This window comes from Lagenorhynchus albirostris, chromosome 4 (assembly GCF_949774975.1).
Source record: "Lagenorhynchus albirostris chromosome 4, mLagAlb1.1, whole genome shotgun sequence".
In the NCBI taxonomy this organism is placed as follows: Eukaryota; Metazoa; Chordata; class Mammalia; order Artiodactyla; family Delphinidae; genus Lagenorhynchus; species Lagenorhynchus albirostris.
This window is the reverse complement of record NC_083098.1, coordinates 112,745,138-112,769,998: the sequence shown is the minus strand read 5'-3', so window position 1 is coordinate 112,769,998 and position 24,861 is coordinate 112,745,138. Positions and strand designations below refer to the sequence as shown.

Below are 24,861 nucleotides of genomic sequence, written 5' to 3'. Positions count from 1 at the left end.
GGTGATTTTAGTTGGTATAAGATCATGGCATTAAATAGTATTGAATCTCATGGTGAAATTAACTTTTTTTTCCTATTTGCTTTCAATCCACCTGATTACTTCAAGAAACTATCAGTTGGATTCTAGTTTTTAACTTTTTTAAAAAGGCAACAGTTACTAGCTGGAAAGTTTAGAATATTAGTTTTTATTGTTCTTCTTTTGTTTTCATTTGAGTTTTTCAGAGTACTTTTTCTTACCTTCTATTAGTACTCTTTTGCTACCTTCTATTAGTGACAAGTGATTCTTTTTAAAAGTGTTCTCATTGTTCTGAGGCCCTGGGAAGAAAGGCACTTTCATATCATCCTGGAGTATCTGTTGATAGAATGGCAAATAGAATTGCCCATTTTTTTTAAATTGTTGTTTATTTTTTTCTCTTTATTCATCCAGTTTATTTATTCATTCATGCATGCATGTTTGCATTAATATTTTGCCAAGTACCTATGGTTGAATTCATGTAAGTGCAAGTCATGTTGAAATGCCACTTCTTTCTAAAAATGAGACTGTGTTTTTTTTTTTTATTTTATTTTTTTTTTTTTTTTTTTTGCGTTACGCGGGCCTTTCTCTGTCGTGGCCTCTCCCGTTGCGGAGCACAGGCTCCGGACGCGCAGGCCCAGCAGCCATGGCTCACGGGCCCAGCCACTCCGCGGCATGTGGGATCCTCCCGGACCAGGGCACAAACCCGCGTCCCCTGCATCGGCAGGAGGACTCTCAACCACTGCGCCACCAGGGAAGCCCGACTGTGGATTTTTTTTCATGTATTTATCAGTCATTTGCATTTTCTCCTCTGTGAGTTGCCTGTTCATATCTTTTCTCTATTTTTCTGTTGGATTATTTATCTTTTTCTTTTCAATTTGTGATTTAACATCCTTAATTTTAACTATTAGCTAGTCATCTGTCATGTTTTGCAGAGAGTAACTTAAAATAAAAATACATATCAAACTTTAAGAGGCTAACTGAGCAACAATTGTGTTAACCTTTTGAAACAATAACAGAATTATAGCACTTCTATACAATGCTTTTATCCTTTTGAAAAATATAGCCAGAATTTTTTAAATATTTTTTTTTTGGTCACTCTGTGCCACTTGCAGGATCTTAGTTCCCCGACCAGGGATCGAACACAGGCCCCAGCGCTGAAAGCACCGAGTCCTAACCACTAGAATGCAGGGAATTCCCTAAAATATTTTTACTATTTGAAATGTTAATTTTTTAATCTATTCCAAAAATACATTTGGCAATTCGCATATTTTAACCATTTTTGATTTGTTAGGAATAACATACATGTACGTGTTAAGTCTTTTCCAACTCTAACAAAGTTAGATTTCACAAAATCCTTTTTGTCATGTGTATAGGAAAACACTGAAGACTTAAAACAAATGAAACAGACTCTGCTTGATGCTGAAACTGTAGCTCTTGATGCCAAGAGAGAATCAGCCTTTCTCAGAAGTGAAAATCTAAAGGTGAAAGAAAAAATGGTAAGTTATTTTTGTAATATTTGTAAAAACAGTTGCAATGATCAGTACATTTCTGTGAATCTGCAGTGTTTCTCTCAATAGAAAGAACTTGCAAGTACATGCAAGCAAATGGAAAATGATATTGAGTTATATCAAAGCCAGTTGGAGGCGAAAAAGAAAATGCAAGTTGATCTGGAGAAAGAATTACAGTCTTCTTTTAATGAAATAACAAAACTCACCTCCCTTATAGATGGCAAAGTTCCAAAAGGTATTTCATCATTTCAGACTTATCTCTGCAAATCTGACTTTATACAGAAATGTACCTAAAAGATTTTGCAACTATATTGCAGTAATTAAAAATCCATTATTCTCTGGTGTTTTTAATAGCTTAATGTGAAGTTTTAATGTCATTTGGTATCTGTATTTATAAATGTTTCCTTGGACCTCAGACCATAAGGGTTTAAAAGTTATTTTTCAAATAAATTGAACCCAATCTTGGACAAGGTGATGAACAATTGGATGAGTGGTTTACCAACACTGGCTCTTTCTTTAATAAATTTTATATAATCTGGTTAAATAATCTATGTATGTAATTTAGATTTACCCAACAACTGCAAGCTGTTTTATTTAACTTACTAAAAATTTCCTAGATTTACTGTCTAATATGGAATTGGAAAGGAAAATTACCCATCTCCAGAAAGCACTGAATAAGGAAGTCGAAGAAAATGAAGCTTTGCACAAAGAAGTTAATTTGCTCTCAGAACTGAAATCTTTACCTTCAGAAGTGGAAATGCTAAGGAAGGAGGTAAATACTTTTTTAAGCAAACAACTCTTACCTTAAAATAAAAACCTTTGCAATAGTGCCTTAAATATTTTGCCATATTTTATTTTAAAGTACCAGCCAAGAGACTGTAAATGCCTGACTCAATTTGTTAGCAATAGAAATGTTGGTCATATTCTAAGAAAAACCATGAAATGCCTGCTACACCAGAAGTTAGAAAACACTTTAAAATGATAGGTGAGGAATTAAAGGCACATGCTGATTGTGTTTCTACTGTCCTTCTCCATGCAATCCTTACTAGAACCAGAGATTAGAAATCAAAACTTTGAAGGTAAAGTTAAACAGGATAATATATTGTTAAAGAGATGTCACAATAAAAATATTGCCTTTCCTCAGTCAAACCTTCGCTTAATTTCAATGTCTTGAAATTGAGGTGAGGCAGAGAAAGTTTTTTCCTGAAAATTGCTTAAGTAGATCATATATTGCTAACATAGCTAAGTTTGCTTTCTTTTCCATAGATACATGATAAATCTGAAGAGCTCTGTATAATAACATCGGAAAAAGATAAATTGTTTTCTGAAGTAGCTCATAAGGAAAGTAGAATTCAAGATTTACTTGAAGAAATTGGGAAAACTAAAAATGACCTAGCAACTTCCCAGCTGAATTATGAAAGCACTGATCAAGAATTCCAAGATGTTAAAAATCATCATATTGAATTTGAGCAAAAGTATAAGATGGTCCTTGAAGAGAATGCAAAATTGAAACAGGAAATCGGAAATCTCTCTAAAGAAGCTCAAGAACTTGGTTTAAATTTGGATGCTTTGAAGACAGAGGTTGGTACAAGACACCCTCTAGGGAAATGATCTTTAGTCTTAATGGGGTTTGGCTTCCATGTGTATGTCGCAGAATGCTCTGCTTTTCACATTTACTTTTTCTTATCTTAAAGCTCTCTCACAAAACCCAAGAACTTCAGCAGAAAACAACTGAGAATCAAAAAAGTTTAAAAGAAGTGGAAGAGCTGAAGGAACAATTAGAAAGTAGAGATTCTAGGCTGCACACTGTAGAAAAGGAGAAAACACTGCTTACCGAGAAACTTCAACAAACCTTAGTAGAAGTAAAAACCTTAACCCAAGAAAAGGATGATCAAAAACAACTCCAAGAGAGCCTGCAAATTGAGAGGGACCAACTCAAATGTGACATTCAGGATACAATAAACATGGTAAGGTTTTGACTGATTAAACTTTGAAGTCTCAGAGCCTCTTTAAAAACATTACAGGAGCCATCATTTATTATTTATGATCAAGCAATAGCTATAAAATTATTTTCATTGTTTCACATTCTAATGGAAATTATTTTCTATTTCTCTGACAAAGAATATAGACACCCAGGAACAACTACGAAATGCTCTTGAGTCTTTGAAACAACACCAAGAAACGATTAACACACTAAAAATGAAAATTTCTGAGGAAACTTCCAAGAATTTGCATATAGAGGACAACTTAGGAGAAACTGAGGATGAATTTCAGGAGAAGGTAAAGGGTGTTTCTGTTCAAAGTTTTTATATGCTTGTATATGAGCTTTCTCCTTAACCTCAAACACTTAAGTGCAGAACAGTAATCTCAATCTTATTTATTATTCACAGTGGTAATAGCTCAGAATAATTTACACGCGTAAGTCTCATGTCTTTGAAATAACTTCAAATATAACTGCTTACCATCAATTTGAAAAGGAAAAGACAAAAAAATACTAGTTCGGACTTTGAGCTGATACTTTTCTAAGGCCTATTGTAATTTACACATCTTTAAAAGCCCCTCTGAATCCTAAGAATGTAAGAAAGATTCAGTGCTTATTATTAATTATGGCTAAAATATTTGTTTTATGTTGGATTTTGTATACTATATTTGTTTAGAGTTTGCTATAGAATCAATGTATGTATCGTATTTGTATCTATTTTTAGGGTTTGGACCGTAATTTTACTATTAGGTGCTTAAATCTTGCCTTAATAATTCATTCTAGGTAAAATGGCTCATTTTGTCCTGAGACCTTAGGAGAAAAACTACTTAACTAGTTATTCAATTATATATAAGAAAAACTAGGATGCTAATGGTGACTTTTTAAACGGAGGTATATTAGTCTGCTAAGGCTGCCATAACAAAATATCACAGACTGCTTGTAAGCTATATGTTTATCTTCTTTGCAGAAATGTCTGTTCAAGTTTTTCCCATTTTTAAATTGGTTTTTTGTTGTTACTGAGTTATAAGAGTTCTTTGTATTTTTCTGGTTATTAACCCTTTATCAGTTATACGATTTGCCAGTATTTCCTCCCATTTCATAGGTTGCCTTTTCACTCTGTTGATTTTGTCCTTTTTTGCACAGAAGCTTTAAATTTTGATATAGTCTAATTAGCTTCTTTTTTCCCCCTTTACCCAGGCACACAATATTCCTGCCTTGGAAAATGAGCTTTCTCTTCTCTCTCCCTATTCTTGAGTCCTTCTCTCCTAGAAAAGCATTTTCACTTCCACTATTATCTTGTGTTCTCAGCTTATCTATAATTTGGATCAACCATGGGCCAAAGGTTCTTGACCTTGATTTGAAATTTATAACTTCTACTTTCACAGGGGGAAGGTTTTTTGAACAGTTTTTTTTAAAAATAAGATACAACAATGTATAGCTGCTTTTAAACAAATGAAAAATGCAATCATAGGGCCCCATGAGAAGGAAGCAGTAGAGAAGTGAGGGAAAGGAAGAGTTATACTCACTGGGACCAACTGGCTCCTGTAGTATTATGTTCATGCTAGAAGTGTCCATGGTGATAAAAGAGTCTGATGGGATTCTCTGGGGCCATTCTGTTCATTAGAGATCTTGAAACCTGGGCTGGAAGTCTGAGATCACCTTGTTCTTGTGATAGCCTTGCTCATGCTGGAATCACCTGTGTAGATAAAAGAGTGGGTCTGGGAATTTCCAGGGGCCCTCTGTTCATCTGGGTACCACAGAACTCCATTAAGTAGGTCTATCAGGAATCCCTTGGAGTACCCGTTTTCAGTCCTGCTTGATGTCTTTCTTTGGAAATGCAATTTCTCTAGTGTGTCTCAACAGAAATTAGATTTTACTCATAACCATGGTAGCTGAAATACTTCCTAGGCTGAGTTCAGTTTTGAAATGTGCCTTGGGCATCATTATAGAATACTTCCTCTCCATCTGTTTTGTCTTTGTGTATATTCCTTTGTTTAGGAGTAAAGATGCAGGCTTCTGAATTATAATATCTGACAAACTGCTCCCAAAGCCTATATGTTCCCCACCTCATGTATTGGGTTGGCCAAAAAGTTCGTTTGATTTTAAGTAAAAATAAAAGACACATTTTTCATTTTCACCAAGAAATGTATTGAACAATGTATTCATTGACCGAACGAACTTTTTGGCCAACCCAGTAGTTAGCTCTGTGTGCACCATTGTCAGAAGCTCATGAATATTGCCAACACTAAGAGGTTAACTAACAAAATATGGTTTGTCCATATCCACTTTAGAGAATAGAGCAACTACTAAAAATACTAATTTGAAGATTATGTAGCAGTATGGGAAACTGCACATGATCTAAGTGAAAAAGAAAAGCTAAATTGAATCCTATATATGTAAATTAATTATGATGGCTATGTTTTTTAAAAAGTTAATGGAAAATACTGGAATGAAATATTTTAGAACTCTAATAGTGGTTGTATTGGTGACACTGGATGACATTTTTTTCTCTTTATTTTTCAAATTTTTTTCTAATGTTACTTATAGATTACTATAAAAACTTTTTAAAACATATGTGGCCAGTATGGAACTGAATGTATTTATTGGGCTACTATAAGGTTATATAGTGACACTCTAATTTCATGCCAACAATTGTAATGTCAGTCTTTATCTCCTTTTAGCAAGGAGTTCACATTTTAAGTTACCTTTGGTTAAGACTTATTTATGGATAAATGAATTTATATAACATGCTTTTCTTAAGCAGTAAATGAAAATTGTATATTAAGAAAAGATGAATTATGCTATTATAATGTGAGATATATTTCTACCAAAATTATTTTGCCCTCTACATGTAATAAAACTCCAGCTTTGGTGAGTATGACTACCTCTGAAAATAAAGATTAATTGGGAATAGGGGCTAGGGAATGATTTCCAGCATTCAAGGAAAAACATAAAGTGATAGAGTTTAAGGCGGCTTACTTTTTCATAAAGTCAGGTTAACCCATCATACGTGAAGATAATTGTTAATTATCTATAGCTGTCCAGGTAGTTCTTATCAGTGAACAGGCACAAGAGCACACACTCCGGAGCCAGACTATTGGATTCAAAACCTGGTTATTCTTCCCTGGGTGACCTGGGGCAAGTGACCTATCCTCCCTGGTATTGTTTCCTCATCTGTCAAATGGAGATAATACTAGTACCTACCTCACATGGTTATAGTGATGATTAAATGTGTCAATATATCAAAATAGTGCCTAGTACATAATAAGTAATATATGTTGGCTATTTTTATTATTATTAAAATTATTATTAACTAAGAAATTCTTTAATGTATTTATATTTTAGATGGTTGGCATAGATAAAAAACAAAATTTGGAAGCCAAAAAAACCCAAGCACTGATTGCAGATGTTGAGGATAATGAGCTAATTGAGCAACAGAGAAAGATATCTTCTTTAATACAGGAGAAAAATGAACTGCAACAAATGTTAGAGAGTATTACAGCAGAAAAGGAACAACTGAAGACTGACCTAAGGGAAAGCATTGAAATGGTAGGATTTAGCACTGTATACTTAGCAATACAGTTTTGTCTTTGTACATTTTAGATTTTTCCAACTTTATTGAGGTATAATTTACATGCAATAAATGTATCTGATGCAAGAGCACAGTCTGATGACTTTTGACAAATGTCTCTACTTGTGTGCCTTCCACCTCAGTCAAGATATGGAATATTTCCATCACCCCAAAAAGTTCCCTTGAGTTCTGATCTATTTGATCCTAATCTTACCCTCTGCCCCATATAGTCACTGTCCTTTTTTTTTTTACCTTAATCACTTAATCACATTGTTTTCACTTGCCTTTCCCTTCTAGAACGTCATACAAATAGAATCACACAGCATACACTCTTTTGTGTCTTCTTTCTTCTCCTGCTTATCGCTGGGTAGTGTTCCATCATATGAACAGGCCACAATTTGTTTAGACTTTATCCTATTGGTAGAAATTTAAGTTATCTCCACTATTTGGCTATTTTGAATAAAGATGCTATAAACATTCATATACAGATCTTTCTATGAACATATTTTTTTTTATTTCTCTAGGGTAACTATCTAAATGGAATAGCTGGCTCATAGGTAGATGTATATTTAACTTGATGAAAATTTCCTAGACTGATTTCCAAAGTAGTTGGTACCATTTTACATTCCCATCAGCAAATTAAGAGAATACTGAGGGCTCCACATCCTCACCAACACTTCATAGTATCAGTGTTTTTAATTTTGGCCATTCTGTTGGGTGTGTACCTATTGTTTTCACTTGCCTTTCCCTAATGACTAAAGATATTGAGCGTCTGTTCATGCTTATTAGCATGAAATGGCTTATTGGCCATTGTGTATCTTTCTGTAAATTATCTGTTGTCTCAGTGATGTGTTATAGATTTCAGTGCACAGGTCTTTTCCATATTTTGTTAAAGTTGTTCCTAAATGTTTCTCTTCTATTTACGCTGTTGTAATTTTTTTATTTCACTTTTAATTATTTGTTGTTAATGTTTGCCAATATTTTCAAACCTACTTTATTTTTTGTTTCTAAATTTAGGGATTGAAATTAATTTTTTGAAATTAATTGAAATTAATATTTTGAGAAGTTTGCTATGGATCACAGTAGAACCTGACCTTTTGTGCAGTTTTCCATGTTCCTTGGGATTGTCTGTTTGGTTAAAATTGCTGAATGTGAATAAGAATACAGACAAAAGTCATATTTGTTTCTCAGTCTCTGGCTTATGATGTTTTTGTGATATTGATACTTGAGAAAGTCACTGTTTAAGCTTAATAACTAGGATTAACCCACTTTATGCTAGCAAAGGATGCTGCCATTTTGAGCTTGCTATTAAGCAATGTATAAAACCAAAGTCATGGGCTTCCCTAGTGGTGCAGTGGTTGAGAGTCCGCCTGCCGATGCAGGGGACACGGGTTCATGCCCCGGTCCAGAGAGATCCCACATGCCGCGGAGCAGCTGGGCCCGTGAGCCATGGCCGCTGAGCCTGCGTGTCCGGAGCCTGTGCTCCGCAACAGGAGAGGCCACAACAGTGAGAGGCCCACGTACCGCAAAAAAAAAAAAAAAACCAGTCATTCCAGCATATGAAAAGCCCATAACCATATATATATATATATATATATATATATATATATATATATATGTCTCATATATCATCTGTTGTCAACAGAAGCTTAGAAAGTCTCTTTTGGCTTAGGGGTAGAAAATGAGCAAACCTCTCATGACAGAATACAAAATCCAGTTCTAATTCTCATGATAAGAATATAAGATGAGCAATAAAGAAACAGTATTAAAAAAGCAGATTCTTGACCTTTATATGATTAAGTTAAGACTTTTTTTAATTAGTCTTTTCCAATGTAGTTTGCCATGATTTCTTCTTCATTTTCAGGCTAAGGCAAATGCTGATTTTTACCTGATTTCATAAATGTAAGCTAGTATTTTAATCTCAGCTTTTTTTTTAAATTACAGACCATTGAAAACCAGGAAGAATTAAGAATTCTTGGAAATGAACTTAAAAAGCAACAAGAGATAGTTGCACAAGAAAAGAGCCATACCATAAAGAAAGAAGAAGAGCTTTCTAGGACCTGTGAAAAACTGGCAGAAGTTGAAGAAAAGCTGAAGGAAAAGGTGACTTTTTAAAGTTACATTCCTGGTCATTTTCTGACTAAACTTTTTCTTTTTTTTTTTTTTTTTTGTAATAAATTTGATTCCAGCAGACCTAAATTCCAGAAATAATTGCCAATTGCCTTGCCAATGAACAGATCTTAATGCTAATATTCTGGACAATTTCAACTCCTACTGAGATGTTAACTAACATCCTTTGTGAGGATTATATTTTTTTAGTCTTTAAATGAGAGAGGGGGCCTTCATTCATCTAAACGAATCATTTGATATATTCATTCATCAAATACTGTACATTCATACAGTACCACCATGGGCCAGGCACTGTTCTGGGCTCTTGAGATACATTAGTCGACAAAACAAAGATTCTGCCCTTATAGAGATATATTAGTTATTCTCTAAAATGTAAAAATTTATCTCTACAGTTGGCCCTCCATACCTGCACATTCTGCATCCATGGATTCAACCAAACACTGATCAAAAATATTCAGGGGAAAAAAATTCCAGAAAATTCCAAAATGTGTAACTTGAATTTTGCCACACACAGGCAACTATTTACATAGTATTTACAACTATTTGTGTAGCATTTATATTGTATTCAGTATTATAAGTAATCTAGAGATGAGTTAAAGTATACTGGAGGGTGTGCTTAGGTTATATGCAAATACTATGTCATTTTATATAAGGGACTTGAACATCCACCAATTTTGGTATCCACAGGGATTCATGGATACCAGGGGATGACTGTATTACCATCTCTTAGATATTTACAATAAGGTGCTATTGTAAAATTTATAGAAGAGCTAAGACCCTTGTAACAATTGTACTCCCCAAGTAATTCTAAAATGCACCCACCAAGATCTTTCTGTATATTCTAGTAGTAGTGCCACATGCATTATAGATAATATATTGTGATTTCCATTGTGCTTCTGTATTTTTTTTTCCTAATGTGGGTTCTCTTAATTCTCATCCTTTTTACTATAACTTCACTGAATATATTAAAACCTTACATCTATTTCATATCCCTCCTAAATAAGGGAAATCAGTAAGTTTATGTAAAAGTTAATGCCTCATTGTTTGTTTGGGCCACCCCATATGGACCTTATTGGGAATGAAAGTAAATTATCCAAGTTTTTAGGAGAAGTGGAATTATAGTTACTTGGCAGTTATATCTGCATATTTAGTCTCTTTTTAAATTTTTCTCATTTTCACTTTACTTCTTTGATTAACCTAGTGACACTCTATTAGTTTCCTAGGGCTTCTGTATCAAATTACCATAAACTTTATGGCTTTAAACAACAGAAATTTATTTTTTCACAATTCTGGCTCTTAGAAGTTCAAAATCAAGATGCTGGCGACCAAGCTCCCTCTGAAGGCTCTAAGGAAGAATCCTTTCTTGCCTCTTCCTGTCCTTGACTCCCAGCTGTCCGTGGTACCCTTGGCTTGTAGCTGCATCTCTCCAATCTCTGCCTCCATCTACCTATGACCTTCTCTGTGTCTCTGTGTGTCATTTTCTGTCTCTTATAAGGACCCTCTCATTAGATTTAGGGCCCACCTTAACCCAGGAATATTTCTTCTCAGTCCTTAAGTAATTACATCTGCAAAAACCCTATTTTCAAAGAAGATCACATTCTCAGAGTATGGGCAGACTTGAATTTGGGGTGGGACCCTATTTGACCCACTGTAAGCACTATCTAAAAGGTTACTTTACTTTTAGTGTTACTTGTCTGTTTATACTGGAGTAGTAGGCAGGGCTATGATAATGATTATTTCAGTTTGGCAAAGTACATTTTACATAAGAATTTTAGGAGGATATAGACAAAATGGTAATTATAAAAACTATATTTCTTAAGAGCCAACAACTCCAAGAAAAACAGCAACAACTTCTTAGTGTACAAGAAGAGATGACTGAGATTCAGAAAAAGATGAATGAAATGGAAAATTTAAAGAATGAACTAAAGAACCAAGAATTAACATTGGAACATATAAAAATTGAGAGGCTAGAGTTGGTTCAGAAACTTCATGAAAATTCTGAGGAAATGAAATTCATAACCAAAGAAAGAAATGATCTAAAGGAATTACAGGAGTCATTTGAAATAGAAAGAAATAAGCTTAAAGGACACATAAGAGAAATTGAAGCTACAGTAAGTCATACCCTTTTCTTTCATCTATTAAATGTTTCTTTAAAAACTGAGTTGGAAAGGGGGGAGGCAATGTTGGGATAATGTTATTACAATTATTCTTTAAATTTAACTTGCTAATAAAGGGTCTAGAAACAAAAGAAGAACTAAAAGTGGCCCACATGCTTCTAAAAGAGCACCAAGAAACTGTTGAAGAACTAAGAAGAAACATTTGTGAGAAGACAGCTCAAATAATAAATATTCAGAAGAACTTAGAGAAATCCAATACTGAATTGCAAGAAAAGGTTTGTCTTTTCTTCCTTTGCTCCTTGTCCCCTCCTCCTTTCTTTCTCTGAAAGAAAAATAAGCAGTAGGTAGTGACTGAGTTATGGTTCATTCATTTATTGGGTAGTATTTGTTGAGTGTCTAATGTAGCAGGTACAGTCCTGGATTATAGAAATAAAATGGGAACAAGGTGGACAAAATCTCTGTGATCATAGAACTTACTTTGTAGTGGAAAGAGGTTCTCAATAAATAAGCAATCAAATGAACAGGATAATTTTAGATAATAGCAAATGCTATGGAGAAAATGAAACATTGGGATAACTGGACCAACCTATGTTAAAAGCCTACTATGTGCCAAGCATTGAGACTGTGGATATGAATAAGACATTGTTCTTTTTCCCCAATATAGGCATATAAAAAAATCTCTCAATTCCAGTATGATAAATGCAGAAATATGCTATGCAAAGCTACATGGTACCACTAGTGATCATGGAAAGGGGGAATCAATCTGTACACATAACAAATTTGTGAAGTAGCATTAGAATTCATCTGAGAATGGGGGCCATTCATTTATTGAGATAGAATCTGCTCAATTCTGATTTTTCTCCTGTTGCATTTGGGAACTGGTATAGAAATGAAGCATGCAACTGACCAGATTGATAATTTGTTGGTAAAGTGTACTGTGGTTGTAAGCTGGAGAAAAAAAACAATTATGACAGACTATTACTAGCAGAAAAGTCATGAATAATAGCTTGAGTAGGAATCAAGAGAAAATGAATAAATAGGAGTTTGTGGTCCATGGTAGGCCATGAAGGTTCAAAATCACTTTCATTGCTACGGAAAGTAGCCTCATGTTTTCCCTTTAAAAAATTATGATAACACTCTCTAGATAGTAACCTTGGTATTTTATGAATATCATAAGGTCCCAGTGCTTCATGAGGAACAGGAGCTACTTGCTAATGTGAAAGAAGTCAGTGATATTCAGGAAACAATGGATGAACCAGAGCTATTGAAAGAACAATCCAAAACCAAGGATTCAAAAACACTGGCAAGTGTAGAAATGGAAAGTCTCAGGTTGACTGAAAAACTTCAAGAAAGTCACGAAGAAATAAAATCTCTCGCTAAGGAAAGAGACGATCTTAAAATGACAAAAGAAGCACTTCAGGTTGAATGTGACCAACTGAAAGAAGAAATTAGAGAAACTTTGACTAAAGTAAGTTTCATCCTTTCCTCCCATTTTAATAAGTGTTTAATAAATAAGTCTTTGGGAAAAATGACATTTGTAATGTTCCTACCAATTTTCTTTAAATGTCTCTTAATTATGAAGTGATTGGAAACAGAACAACTAAAAATTGCTCATAAATACTAAGAAACTATGGAAAATGGGTTGTTTTCTTAAATATTCAAAATGATTTAGAAAAAGCAGTGTTAAATTACAGGAAAGGATAAAGTCAAAAACACTGTTTTCTTCCCTTGTTTAAACCTATTTCCCCAGCATCCCATAACGCATTACCATCTTCCTCACTGATCCAGTCAGAAATCTGGGAATCATTCCTACTACTATCCCTCCCTCCCCACTCACTCTGTAATACAAGAACCAAACCTTGTTGATTTTAAGGTGTGTACCTGTGTGTGAAATCCTCCCACTCTTCTCTCCACATTGCTGATACCCTAATCCAAGTCACAATTACCTCTCTCTGGCTTTGTGCAATAGCGTCCTACCTGGTCTCCCCATTCATATCATACTTCTCTAATTCATTCCCCTTTCTGGCCCAAGTGATCTTTTCTTCTTAAAACCTTTTAATAACTTCTCATTGCTTTTGAAATACACACCAGCGTGCTTCTTCACATGACCTTTGAGACCCTAGATCCCAGACCTTGCGGGTTTCTAGCCCTGTTTCATCTCACTCTTCCTCCTGCTTATTGTGCTCCAGCAACTCTATTCTGTTGCTCTTCTGCATCTCATGGCTTTCAGATGTTCTGATCTCCCTTCCTGTAGTAATTCCATAGTCCTCTTTGCCTAACAAGCGCTCTCATCTTTTAGATCTCCACTGAAGCTTTCCATCCCCTAGGAAGCCCTTCCTAAGCACTCACAATAGGTTAGGTTTGCCGCTGGTAGCCTGAAAGAACCCAGCACCTCTGTTTGGTAAGATCTGGTATAATATGTATCTTTCCTTCTAAAGTGCGTAAGTTTCAAAAAGGCAGATCATGTAAAGTGTCATTTCCCGTTTCATCTCTAATAAGATACTGACAACACAATGAGTACTCAATAAATGTGTTAAATATCTGAATAATGGAAGAGTGGGTGAGTGGAAATATTGTTCTGTAAATGAGCTGTTGAATCCCTGACTTAATTGTTTTAGAAAGTATCCTTGTTTCTTTACCCCTAAAATAAAATAAAGTATCTCTGGGCACCAACTGTATTGTTTTATGATCCTCTTAAGATTCAAGCATCTCAAGAGGAACAGTCCTTCCATATGAAAGAAAAAGACAATGAGACCAAGAAAATAATGAGTGAGATGGAGCAATTGAAGGAGCAATTCAAAGTCAAAGACTCAGCACTACTAAGACTAGAAATGGAAAAGCTCGAGTGGTCTGAGAGACTTCAAGAAAGTCATGATGAAGTGAAATCTATAGCTAAGGAGAGAGATGACCTACAGAGGCTACAAGAAGTTCTTCAATCTGAAAGGAACCTACTCCAAGAAAACATAAGAGAAATGACAGCTAAAGTAGGTTTCATCCTTTTTCGTGTGTGTGTGCTTAGTATTCTGTAAGCAAATATCTTGGTAAAAACTAAACCTTTGGGGAAAGGAATTAGTTACAGTGTAATGGTTATAACGTTTTCATAAATTTCTTGCAATTTCCTTTAATAATGAAGCACCTAGAAACCAAAGAGGAACTTGAAGTTGCTCATTGTCACCTAAAAGAACAGGAGGAAACTATTGGTAAATTGAGAGTGGATCTTTCAGAGAGGGAAACTGAAATATCAAGCATTCAACAGGAATTAGAAACAACAAATGATGAATTACAGAAAAAGGTAAATTGGGAGTAAAGGAACAGTGGGAGAAAACTTAAGGGAGGTAGCTAACTGGATTACAAAGACTACTGTGTACCTCCTAAATTGTTTTAGAAGACATACTGGATTTTTTTCCTTAAAAAATATACATTCACATATATATACATATATAAACACACGTTTTTATGTGTGTGCGCACATAAGTATATTTTTGGCTATTATCTTATTATTATTTTTAAGACCCAAGAGCTTCATGAGAAACAGAAACAATTGATTACCATAAAAGAAAGCAGTGAAGCTCAGGAAAAAATGGCTGAACTGGAACAGTTAAAGGAACATCTCAAAGCCAAAGATTCATCACTACAAAGAATAGAAAGCGAGAGGCTCAAGTTGACTGAGAAACTTCAGGCAAGTCAAGAAGAAATAAAAACCATAATTAAGGAAAGAGATGATCTGGAAAGGGTGCAGGAAGTCCTTCAAAAGGAAAGAGACCAACTCAAAGAAAACATTAAAGAAATTGTAGCTGAAGTAAGTTTCCCTCTTATAATGTTTTTGGATATAAAAATAGTGTTCAAGTGATAATGATGATGTTCACTACTAAGTTTGATTAATTTTCCTCCAATCATAAAGGGACAGAAAATCAAAGAGGAACTGAAAGCTACTTACATTCTTCTGAAGGAGTACCAAGAAACCATTAATGCAAGGAATAGTTCAGAGAAGACAGGTCAAGGAGCAAATACTCAGAGAGACTTAGAAATTTCAGATACTGAATTACAGGCAAAGGTAGGTCTTGTTAAGTTGGAAAATGACATCTGATTATTGTGTTCATCATATCCCTTACAGAAGAAAATAATACATATGTTAGACTAAAATGTAAAGATGATTACCTTAATTTTAGAGACAGTTCTTTTTCCTAAAATTTTCCGTCTATGTCATAACTTGTTTTATGATTTTCTCAGATTCAAGAACTTCAAGAAGAAGAACATCAACTTCTTAAGATGAAAGATGTCAGTGAGACTCAGGAAAAAATATGTGAAATGGGAAACTTGAAGAAGCAACTTGAGGCCCAAAAGTCAACCCTGGAAAATACAGAATTGGAGAACATAAGGTTAACTCAGAGACTCCATGAAAATCTTGAAGAAGTAAGATCTGTTACAAAAGAAAGAGATGACCTTAGGAGTGTGGAGGAGACTCTCAAAGTAGAGATAGACCAGCTCAAGGAGAACCTAAGAGAAACCACAATTAGAGTGAGTTACCGTCTTTCCCCCAACTAGTAAATACGACATCGTGTCCTAAAAGAGCCATGGTTGATAGAGTTGGTGAGGTTGTAAAATTGGTCCAATCTTGGGGAAGGCTGGAGGGATGGATATATGATAATATCTTCCAAAGTTTTCAATAAGTGTATGCATTGACCCAAAAAGTCCAGTTATTGCTGTTTATCCCACACACATTAGCACAACTGTGCAAAGATATTTGTACAAGTTGCAATAACAAAATAAAGCAAACCCCAAAACAGGAAAAATTCTAACTGTCCATTAGTAGAGACTGGTTGAATCAATACAGCACATTCAGACCATGGAATACCAACCCACAGGTAAAGAACAAGACAGAGCTGATTTGGAAGTATCCTGATAGAGAGAAGGGTTACGTTATACAGAGTAGTGTATCTAGAATATATTGACATCTAAAAGTCATTTAGAGGGTGAGAAGTGGGAGGCCTAAGGAGGGGGGAATTTTTACTTCTTACCCTGTACCTTTCTACACACGGTTGAATTGTATTATTCTGAACGTACTATTTTTCTTTCTCTAATGATAAAGGACTTGGAAAAACAAGAGGAACTAAGAAGTGCCCAAATGAATCTGAAAGAGCACCAAGAAACCATCGATAAACTCAGAGGAATTGTTTCAGAGAAGACAGACGAAATATCAAATATTCAAAAGGCTTTAGAAAACACAAATACTGCCTTAAAAGCACAGGTATTTCTACTAATACCTAAGTAACTGAGAGTTTGAATCAAGTCTTTTGTGTTATGAAACAGGATATCAGTTAGCTTAATATACATAGAGACTTACGTATTCAATTTAGGAACTATTAGCTTTTTCTCTATATCTATCTATATCCTAACTTATTGTATGATTATCTCAAGATCCAAGAACTTCAGGAGAAGGAACGTCAACTTCTTAAGGTAAAAAATGATCTCAGGGAAAATACATATCAAACAGAGCAGTTGAAGAAGCAATTAGAGGCCCAGAATTCAACCCTGGAAAGCATAGAAACAGAGAAGTTAAGGTTGACTCAGAAACTTCAGGAAAACCTTGAAGAAATAAAATCTGTTACTAAGGAAAGAGATGACCTAAGAAGAATGGAGCGAACACTCAAAATGGAGCAAGACCAGCTCAGTGAAATCCTCAGAGAAACAAAAGCTAAAGTAAGTTACACTCGTTCCTCTTCCCAGCGAGTTAATGTGATGTTTTCTTTACATCAGTGAACCCTTCTTTGAAATGAGTGGTACTTTTGGTGAGAAGGAACAGGATACAGCCTTTTAGGCAGGTAATTTGGTATTATTTTTGAAAATTTTAAATTCTGTAACCAGCATTTTCTTCATGGACTTTACATGTACACTTACTCAATTTTTAAGGTAAAGAAAAATATGTATGTGTGTGTATATTCATAACACACACACATATACCATAAGGTTGTTCATTATAGCAATTTGTGATAAAAATAGGAAATAACCTAAATGTCTATCACAAGGAAACTGGGTAGATATAAGCAATATGTCAGGATACGTGCAACCCTTAAAAAAATGAAATAGATTTGAATGTTCTAATTTGGAAGCTCAAAATAACTCTTAGGGGGAAAAGCAAGTTGTAGAATAGTATGTGTATAGCATGTTTACCTCTGCAAAATATGAGTACATTGTGGGGAGGTGAGGACAGGGGAAGGGGAAGCCGATAACTTTCTAACAACATCAAAGATGTGGAGTAAGAAATAAGAAACGTATTATTTTTACTAAGAAAATGTATCACTTTCATTAAAAAGAAAATACCAGTTAACATTAAGCTGTATCATTGGTTTTTAATTTTTTTCTAATAATAAAGGACCTTGGAAAACAAGAGGAACTAAGAATTGCTCACGTGCATCTGAAAGATCACCAGGAAATTATTGATAAACTCAGAAGGATTGTTTGTGAGAAGACAGAAGAAATATCAAATATGCAAATGGATTTAGAAAATTCAAATGCTAAATTACAAGAAAAGGTATTGAGGGGGTCATGACGCTTATATGTTTGGATACCTGATTTATTCCTAGAATAAAAAGTAATGCCTAAAATCCCTGAGGGATGTAATATGCTTTAGCCACATTAGAAAACAGCTTGGTAGCTTTTACTAGCACTGAACCATATACCTGCCTGTGGCCCAGCATTTCCACTCCTTGGCTATGTACCTAAGAGAAGAAAGTGCACACTTCCACGTAAAGACATACAAGAGTGTTCACAGCAACTTCAGTCATAATTGCAAAAAACTGAAAACAACCCAAATGCCTATCAACGGAAGAACGGACAAATACATTGTGATTTATAAGTTTAAAAGCAGGCAAACTGATCTGGGATGAAAAAGGTCAGAATAGTGGTTTGTTCTAGGAAGGGGCACATAGGAACCTTATGGTAAGGTAAGTAAGTGTTCTGTATTAATTCTGAGTTGTATTTTAATCTGAGTTGTAGTTACATAGCTGTATACATATGTCAAGAGTAGTTGAGCCATATACACATAAGATTAGTGTGTAGTTATGTAAATTATACCACAAAAAAAAGTAAATCCTGTATGGAATTACACAGAATATTAATGAGTGACATGGGAAAGCTGTCTTAATCAGCTTAGAAACTATTCTTTATCCTTCCCTAAGAAGCCATCTAATCCTAACGTTACGATTATCTTAAGGTCCAAGAACTTAAAGCAAATGAACATCAACTTTTTAAGTTAAAAGAAGAGGTTAGTGAGACACAGAAAAAAATATGTGGCCTAGAGCGACTGAAGAAAGAATTCAAGGCCCAAAGTTTAACTCTGGATAAAATAGAAATGGAGAACTTAAATTTGGCTCAGAAACTTCATGAAAACCTTGAAGAAATGAAATCTGTAATGAAAGAAAGAGATAACCTAAGGAGAGTAGAAGAGACTCTGAAACTGGAGAGAGACCTACTCAAGGCAGACCTGCAAGAAGCCATAGCTAGAGTGAGTTGTGCCCTTTCTTCCTGTCAAGTGAACATGTTTTTACTGTAAGAAGTTTGAAAATAAGTGATACTGTTGGTGAAAATTTGAATGTTATAACCTTTTAGGGAAGCAGTTTGACAATAGCATTTTAAAAATTATCAACATATACATTTGCTACAGCACTTTTGTAGAAATTCATCCTACCAATATATTCACATATCTGGACAGAAATACAGCAGCATTCACTACAACATTGTTTGTGATGAACAAAATCAGAAACAATGCAAGTATCTACCAGTAAGGCACTGGCTAAGTGGTGTTCGATTGTATAGTAGAAAACTAAGCATAAGAATGGGACACTCTTTATGTGATACTGATTTAGAAAGATGTCCAAGTGGTATGAAATTTGAAAAATAAGTGGCAGAGTTCAGCGTGTGACAGGACTGCGATGGGTGAGGCTAGGGACTGACACTTGGACTTTATGTCCTTCTGTACTGTTCTAATTTGGGGGTGGCATGGAGGTTGTTTTTAACTATGAACATGTGTTTTTTGAGATTTTGTTTAACTAGTTCATTGTTAAGAAAAGGTAATGTGCCTTTATATCATATTTCTCAATTTCTTCTAATAACAAAGGATCTGGAAACACAAGAGCAACTAAAAATTGCCCATATGCATTTGAAAGAACACCAAGAAACTATTGATAAATTCAGAGAGAAAGTTTCAGAAAAGACACCTCAGATTTCAAATATTCAGAAGGATTTAAATAAATCAAAAGACGAATTACCGAGAAAGGTATGTGTTGTTCTGTTCTTTGGGGGAATAACTGTGCCCGAAATTACTTATGGAATGAGAAAGGACATAGATACAGATATGTCAATATAGATATATATGTACATGTACTATACTATATGTACATATACATAGACACTATTTTCCTTTCTTAAAGGAATTCTGTTCGCATTCTAACTTGTTTTATAATTATGTCAAGATACCAGAACTTCAGAGAAAAGAGCTTCAACTTGTTAGAATGGAAGAAGATGTCAATAAAACTCATAAAAAAGTGAATGAAATGGAACAATTGAAGAAGCAATTTGACGCCCAAAATTTATCTGTGCAAAATGTGGCAATGGATAACTTACACTTGACCAAGAAACTGTATGAAAGCCTTGAAGAAATAAGAATTGTAGCTAAGGAAAGAGATGAGCTAAAGAGAATAAAAGAGTCTCTCAAAATGGAAAGAGACCAATTCAGAGAAACATTGAGAGAAATGATAGCTAGAGAGAGTTCAGAATCTTCCCCTATCTAGTAACTATTTATAAGAATCAAGCTTTCTTGGAAAGGGTAACAGTGTTTTGTTTTATATTTCCTGGAAACGTCTACAAACAGTAAAGAATAATGAGGGAAACTATTAATTATAATTTTTCACACAAATAGAAAATACAGTTTTAAAAGAAGCCAAAATGATGTTATTCAGATATTACCACTTTTTTTTTTTTTGGTAAGAACATTTTTTTTAATTGAAGTATAGTTGATGTACAATATTATATGTTACAGGTGTACAGTATAGTGATCCACGATTTTTAAAGGTTATACTCCATTTATAGTTATTATAAAATATTGCCTATTCCCCATGTTGTGCAGTATATCCGGGTAGCTTATTTCATACGTAATAGTTTGGTACCTCTTAATCCCCTACCCCTATATTGTCCCTTCCCCCTTCCCTCTCCCCACTGGTAACCACTGGCTTGTTCTCTATATCTGTGAGTCTGCTTCTTTTTTGTTACATTCACTAGTTATATTTTTTTAGATTCCACATGTAAGTGATATCATACAGTATTTGTCTTTCTCTGTCTGACTTATTTCACTTAGCATATTACCCTAGAAGTCCATCCATGTTGTTGCAAATGGGAAATTTTCATTCTTTTCTATGGCTGAGTAGTATTCCATTGTGTATGTGTATGTGTATATATATATACACCACATCTTCTTTATCCATTCATCTGTTGATGGACACTTGGGTTGCTTCGATATCTGGGCAATTGTAAATAATGCTGCTATAAACATTAGGGTGCATGTATCTTTTCAAATTAATGTTTTTGTTTTTCAGAAAATACCTTTTTTTTTTTTTAACTTTTTATTTTCTATTGGAGTACAGCCGATTAACAATGTTGTGATACTTTCAGGTGCACAGCAAAGGGACTCAGCCATACCTGTGCGTGTATCCATTCTCCCCCAAACTCCCCTCCCAATTCTTTAGTTTTAAGAAAAAAATTGTTAAATAAAGCAGACTATTTTCTTCAGTGTAGTTTTTAAAAGGGTTTTTAAACCAGGAAATAACATTATTCTCAGTGGAGAAATATTTGTAAAAGATTAAATATCTCATTTCTCTACCTCTACACGATAGAGTTTTAAACATAGGCTCTTGTTAGTGAAGTTAGAAGGAAGAAAAGCAAGATGAGTATAAGAAAGGAAGTTCTACTAATATGTCTATTTATAGATATTCAGAATCACATATCTTAAAGAACTGAACTGAATCCCTCTATAAAATTCAGACAAATAAGAAATTGTATGAAATCTATAAAAATCTTATTTTCATATTTCATTCTCATGTCCATCATTATCTCATAGTAAAGAAATAATAAAATGGAAAGCAATACCACTTGTAATCTCAGTAGAAATTTCAGACAGTTGGAAATCACCTTTATGTGGGCTCTAACTGAATTTATAGACTTAATTCATTCAAAAAATATTTATTGAACAATGTTTTATTTTGCACTTTTAATCAGAAATACAAAATATAAACAGAATATGAATTTTCTGTTCCAGGGTGCTGGAAAGAATATATGAACAGGGCTTGGAACACCGTAGGTAGTATACTTGGTTTTGCTAGCATATATGAGTTGGCAGCAGTGATTCTAAGACAGATTTGGAAGAGTAGGAACCAGAGATATATCTAAAATCCAATTTGCAACTATAGATAGTAAAGCAACAAATCCTATCTTCAAAAAATATGTGAAGGTTTTCCAATGAGTTGAGGTCACTTTTTCCAGTGAGTTGAGGTCACTCAGCATAAGACTTAGTGTTACTGTTATTCATATTCTGAGCATTTTTAACATTGCTTTTGAGTTACATGTGTGATATTTAATTCCATTATTGAAAAGATATAAAAATGTAATCAAAGTATATGATTAGACATTATATGTTACTATAATTACAGCTGAAGCCTTGCTTATTTCTTTGTATCAAAGCAGAATCAACAGAACCACGGAGAGGTAGTAAAATATGAAAAAAAATTACTGTGTGATGGAAACCAACACCTTATAGAAAGCCTGAGAGAAAAGTGCTTCAGGATAAAAGTAAGTGCTCTCCTGTTAATATTACAAATGATTATTTGTAATACCCTTCCAAAGGCCTAATGTGGAATGAATAGATAATGCTCAATATTTTTCTAAACTTTATAATCTAGTACAAGTATGTATATGTGTACATATATACGCGCATACACCACACAGAAAACAGAGGAGTTTGTGATTTTCAGGCCTCACTGGAAAGGTGATGTTTGAGCAAATACCTGAGAAAGGTAAAGGATCAAGCCACACAGGTATACAGGGAAAGAGCAGTATAAGCAGAGGGAACAGCAAGTAGAAAGCTTCTGAGACAGAAGCCTGCCTGGTGGGTTCCAGGAACATCAAGAAGGAGGATAGCCGGTTAGAAGTGAGGTCAGGAGTTAATGGGGAAGAGGCAGGCTGTGGGGCCTTAAGCGGACTTTGGGTTTTACTGTGAGTAAGATGGAGAATCCCTTGGACAATTTTGAGTACAGAGAGACATGATCTGAGTTACATTTTAAAGGAATGTTATTGAAAATGAGTGGAAGCAGGAGGACCATTTGAAAGACTAATTTCAGTAATCCAGGCAAAGGTGATGGTGGCTCAGCCCAAAGAGGTAGCAGCGGAACTGGTGAGAAGTGTTCGGACTCTGAATACATATTGAGGGTAAAGCCAACAGGATTTACTCTCACCCCTATTAGAATGCAAAGTCCCTAAAAACTTTTTTGTGTTGGTTATGGCTATATCACTTAGAAAACTTCCTGACAGGAATCAGCATTCAGTATGTGTTTCTTAAAAGTACAAATGAATGACCATACAATGCTGCTGCATGCCATAATGTGATTCATTCTAAGACTAAAGGAAGAATCCCCCCTCCAACATCCCACATTACTGAACATCTATCTAGCTTTTCCTTAAATTATAAAAAAGAGAGCTCGTTCTTGTCAGAAGCCCCTTCTATAATTTAACACCCTGAACTAAACATGTTATTTATTACATGACTGTAGCAACTTGAACTTAATGTGTTCTTCCACCTGTACCCTGACCAAGGGGTCACTTGCCTGGCCTCTCGTCATTTGTGTTGATGGGCCTAGGCTCATTGAGTGTCTTCTACATGCAGACACTGTACTGGGTGCTTTACCTCATGAGATGGGTTTTATTGTTCCATTTATAAACAAACAAACTGAGGCTCAGAGGGCAAGTTTAGTGGTTACCCAAGGTCACATAGGTAGTAAATTAGTAGAATCAGGGTTTGCAACCAGGTCTGACAAAGTGAAACTTGGGCATAGAAGCATTTTTACAAATACAATTTTATTTCCTTTAAACTATAATGTCTATATATTTTATAGATTGCATAGATATAGATATTATTTAATATTTGATCCCCTAGGAAACTTTGTGGCAATTATTGTAGTCTTCATTTTGTAGTGGTGAAAATGACTCAGTGTTTCCCCAGTCAGCAAGTGGCAGAGCTAGAACCTGAACACAAACTCTGATAAAAGGTTAGAAAACTTGGATTCTAGGCAGATAATAGAAATACGTGAAGAGGCTCCACCAAGTTGACATATAACTAGTTTGATTCTTAGTCACGTATCTGCTCACTTACACTGCCTTCTGTACATAGAGGCCAGCATTCAGCCTTGAGCTACAATACATACTAGATTGAATTCACTCACATTTCTCTTTAGACTTTGTAAATAAATGCTCCTTCAAATCATGGATGTTCAAAAGACCAAAAGAAAATGCAGCAAAATGATAACAATGGTTGCTTCTGGTTTTCTTTGTTATATTTGTTTAAATTCTTTTAAATTTCCACAATAATTTCTATAATCCAAAATCAACAATAAGAGTTCGTTTTTGTTTATAAACACAAAGGTCGAAATTTATTTTTCTCCTACAAAAAGTATTAAAGAATTAAGTTTTGTTGCAATCCTAGGGCTGAGACTATTTCTTCTTAAATTAGAATGAATTGGTAAATTGAATAAATTCTAATTTTCTTTAGGAGCTTCTTAAGAGATACTCAGAGATGGATAATCATTATGAGTGCTTAAATAGATTGTCTCTTGACTTGAAGAAGGAAATCGAAACACAAAAAGAGCTTTCAATTAGAGTAAAAGCAAACCTCGCACTTCCATGTCCACAAAGCAAGCAAATTCAAAAACTTCTCACTGCAAACCAAAGATGTTCCATGGAATTTCATAGAGTCATGAAGAAACTTCAGGTACCATCTTTTTTAGTACTATCTTTGTAAATATCACTATAAATTTCTATTACAAACTTTAGTGTTTAAGTCCTGCTTTGAGAGTTGACATACTTGTTATTTAGTGTATTTACTACTGAATTAAAGATTATGTGGGTCTAAGAACAGTGTGTGCAAGATCCTCAATGCACCTAGGACCTGTTTATTCAACAAAACCTGAGCTTTGCCTATGGGCCTAGACACTGTCCAGGTGTTCAGGAGACAAGTATGAATAACATCTCAGGGATCTCATAGTGAGTTAGGCAGACATATAAACAGGTAATAAGTGTAGCAATAGAAGTACATTTAGATTATATGACATACCAGATAAAAAGTTAAGGAAGATAAGACTGTAGTAGAAGACAGACTCAAACGATAAAGCTTGGAGTTCCTTTTGTAATTGAGGCAGAGCCATTGGACAGTTATTTTAAGGTGGTGGCTGTAGCATGATCAGATTATCATTTTAGATACTTCACTGCAGACAAAGAAGA

At 34.6% G+C, this 24,861-nt stretch overlaps 1 protein-coding gene across 2 annotated transcripts in view; it reads left to right on the top strand.

Moving 5' to 3' along the window:
* CENPE (centromere protein E) overlaps positions 1-24,861 on the top strand; it is a 73,811-nt gene that overhangs the window by 27,115 nt on the left and 21,835 nt on the right. The window contains exons 19-40 of one of the 2 annotated variants that reach the window (XM_060147366.1): positions 1,389-1,511; positions 1,593-1,758; positions 2,141-2,295; positions 2,790-3,104; positions 3,218-3,490; positions 3,645-3,803; positions 6,850-7,053; positions 9,020-9,178; positions 11,026-11,316; positions 11,439-11,597; positions 12,500-12,790; positions 14,022-14,306; positions 14,456-14,614; positions 14,834-15,121; positions 15,553-15,840; positions 16,412-16,570; positions 17,696-17,854; positions 18,536-18,826; positions 19,439-19,597; positions 19,794-20,085; positions 22,058-22,161; positions 24,134-24,352. In XM_060147366.1, the coding sequence (XP_060003349.1) occupies positions 1,389-1,511; positions 1,593-1,758; positions 2,141-2,295; positions 2,790-3,104; positions 3,218-3,490; positions 3,645-3,803; positions 6,850-7,053; positions 9,020-9,178; positions 11,026-11,316; positions 11,439-11,597; positions 12,500-12,790; positions 14,022-14,306; positions 14,456-14,614; positions 14,834-15,121; positions 15,553-15,840; positions 16,412-16,570; positions 17,696-17,854; positions 18,536-18,826; positions 19,439-19,597; positions 19,794-20,085; positions 22,058-22,161; positions 24,134-24,352 (4,698 nt within the window). Of the gene's footprint in view, positions 1-1,388; positions 1,512-1,592; positions 1,759-2,140; positions 2,296-2,789; positions 3,105-3,217; positions 3,491-3,644; positions 3,804-6,849; positions 7,054-9,019; positions 9,179-11,025; positions 11,317-11,438; positions 11,598-12,499; positions 12,791-14,021; positions 14,307-14,455; positions 14,615-14,833; positions 15,122-15,552; positions 15,841-16,411; positions 16,571-17,695; positions 17,855-18,535; positions 18,827-19,438; positions 19,598-19,793; positions 20,086-22,053; positions 22,162-24,133; positions 24,353-24,861 lie in introns of both variants that reach the window. The other variant, XM_060147367.1, reaches the window with a different exon arrangement.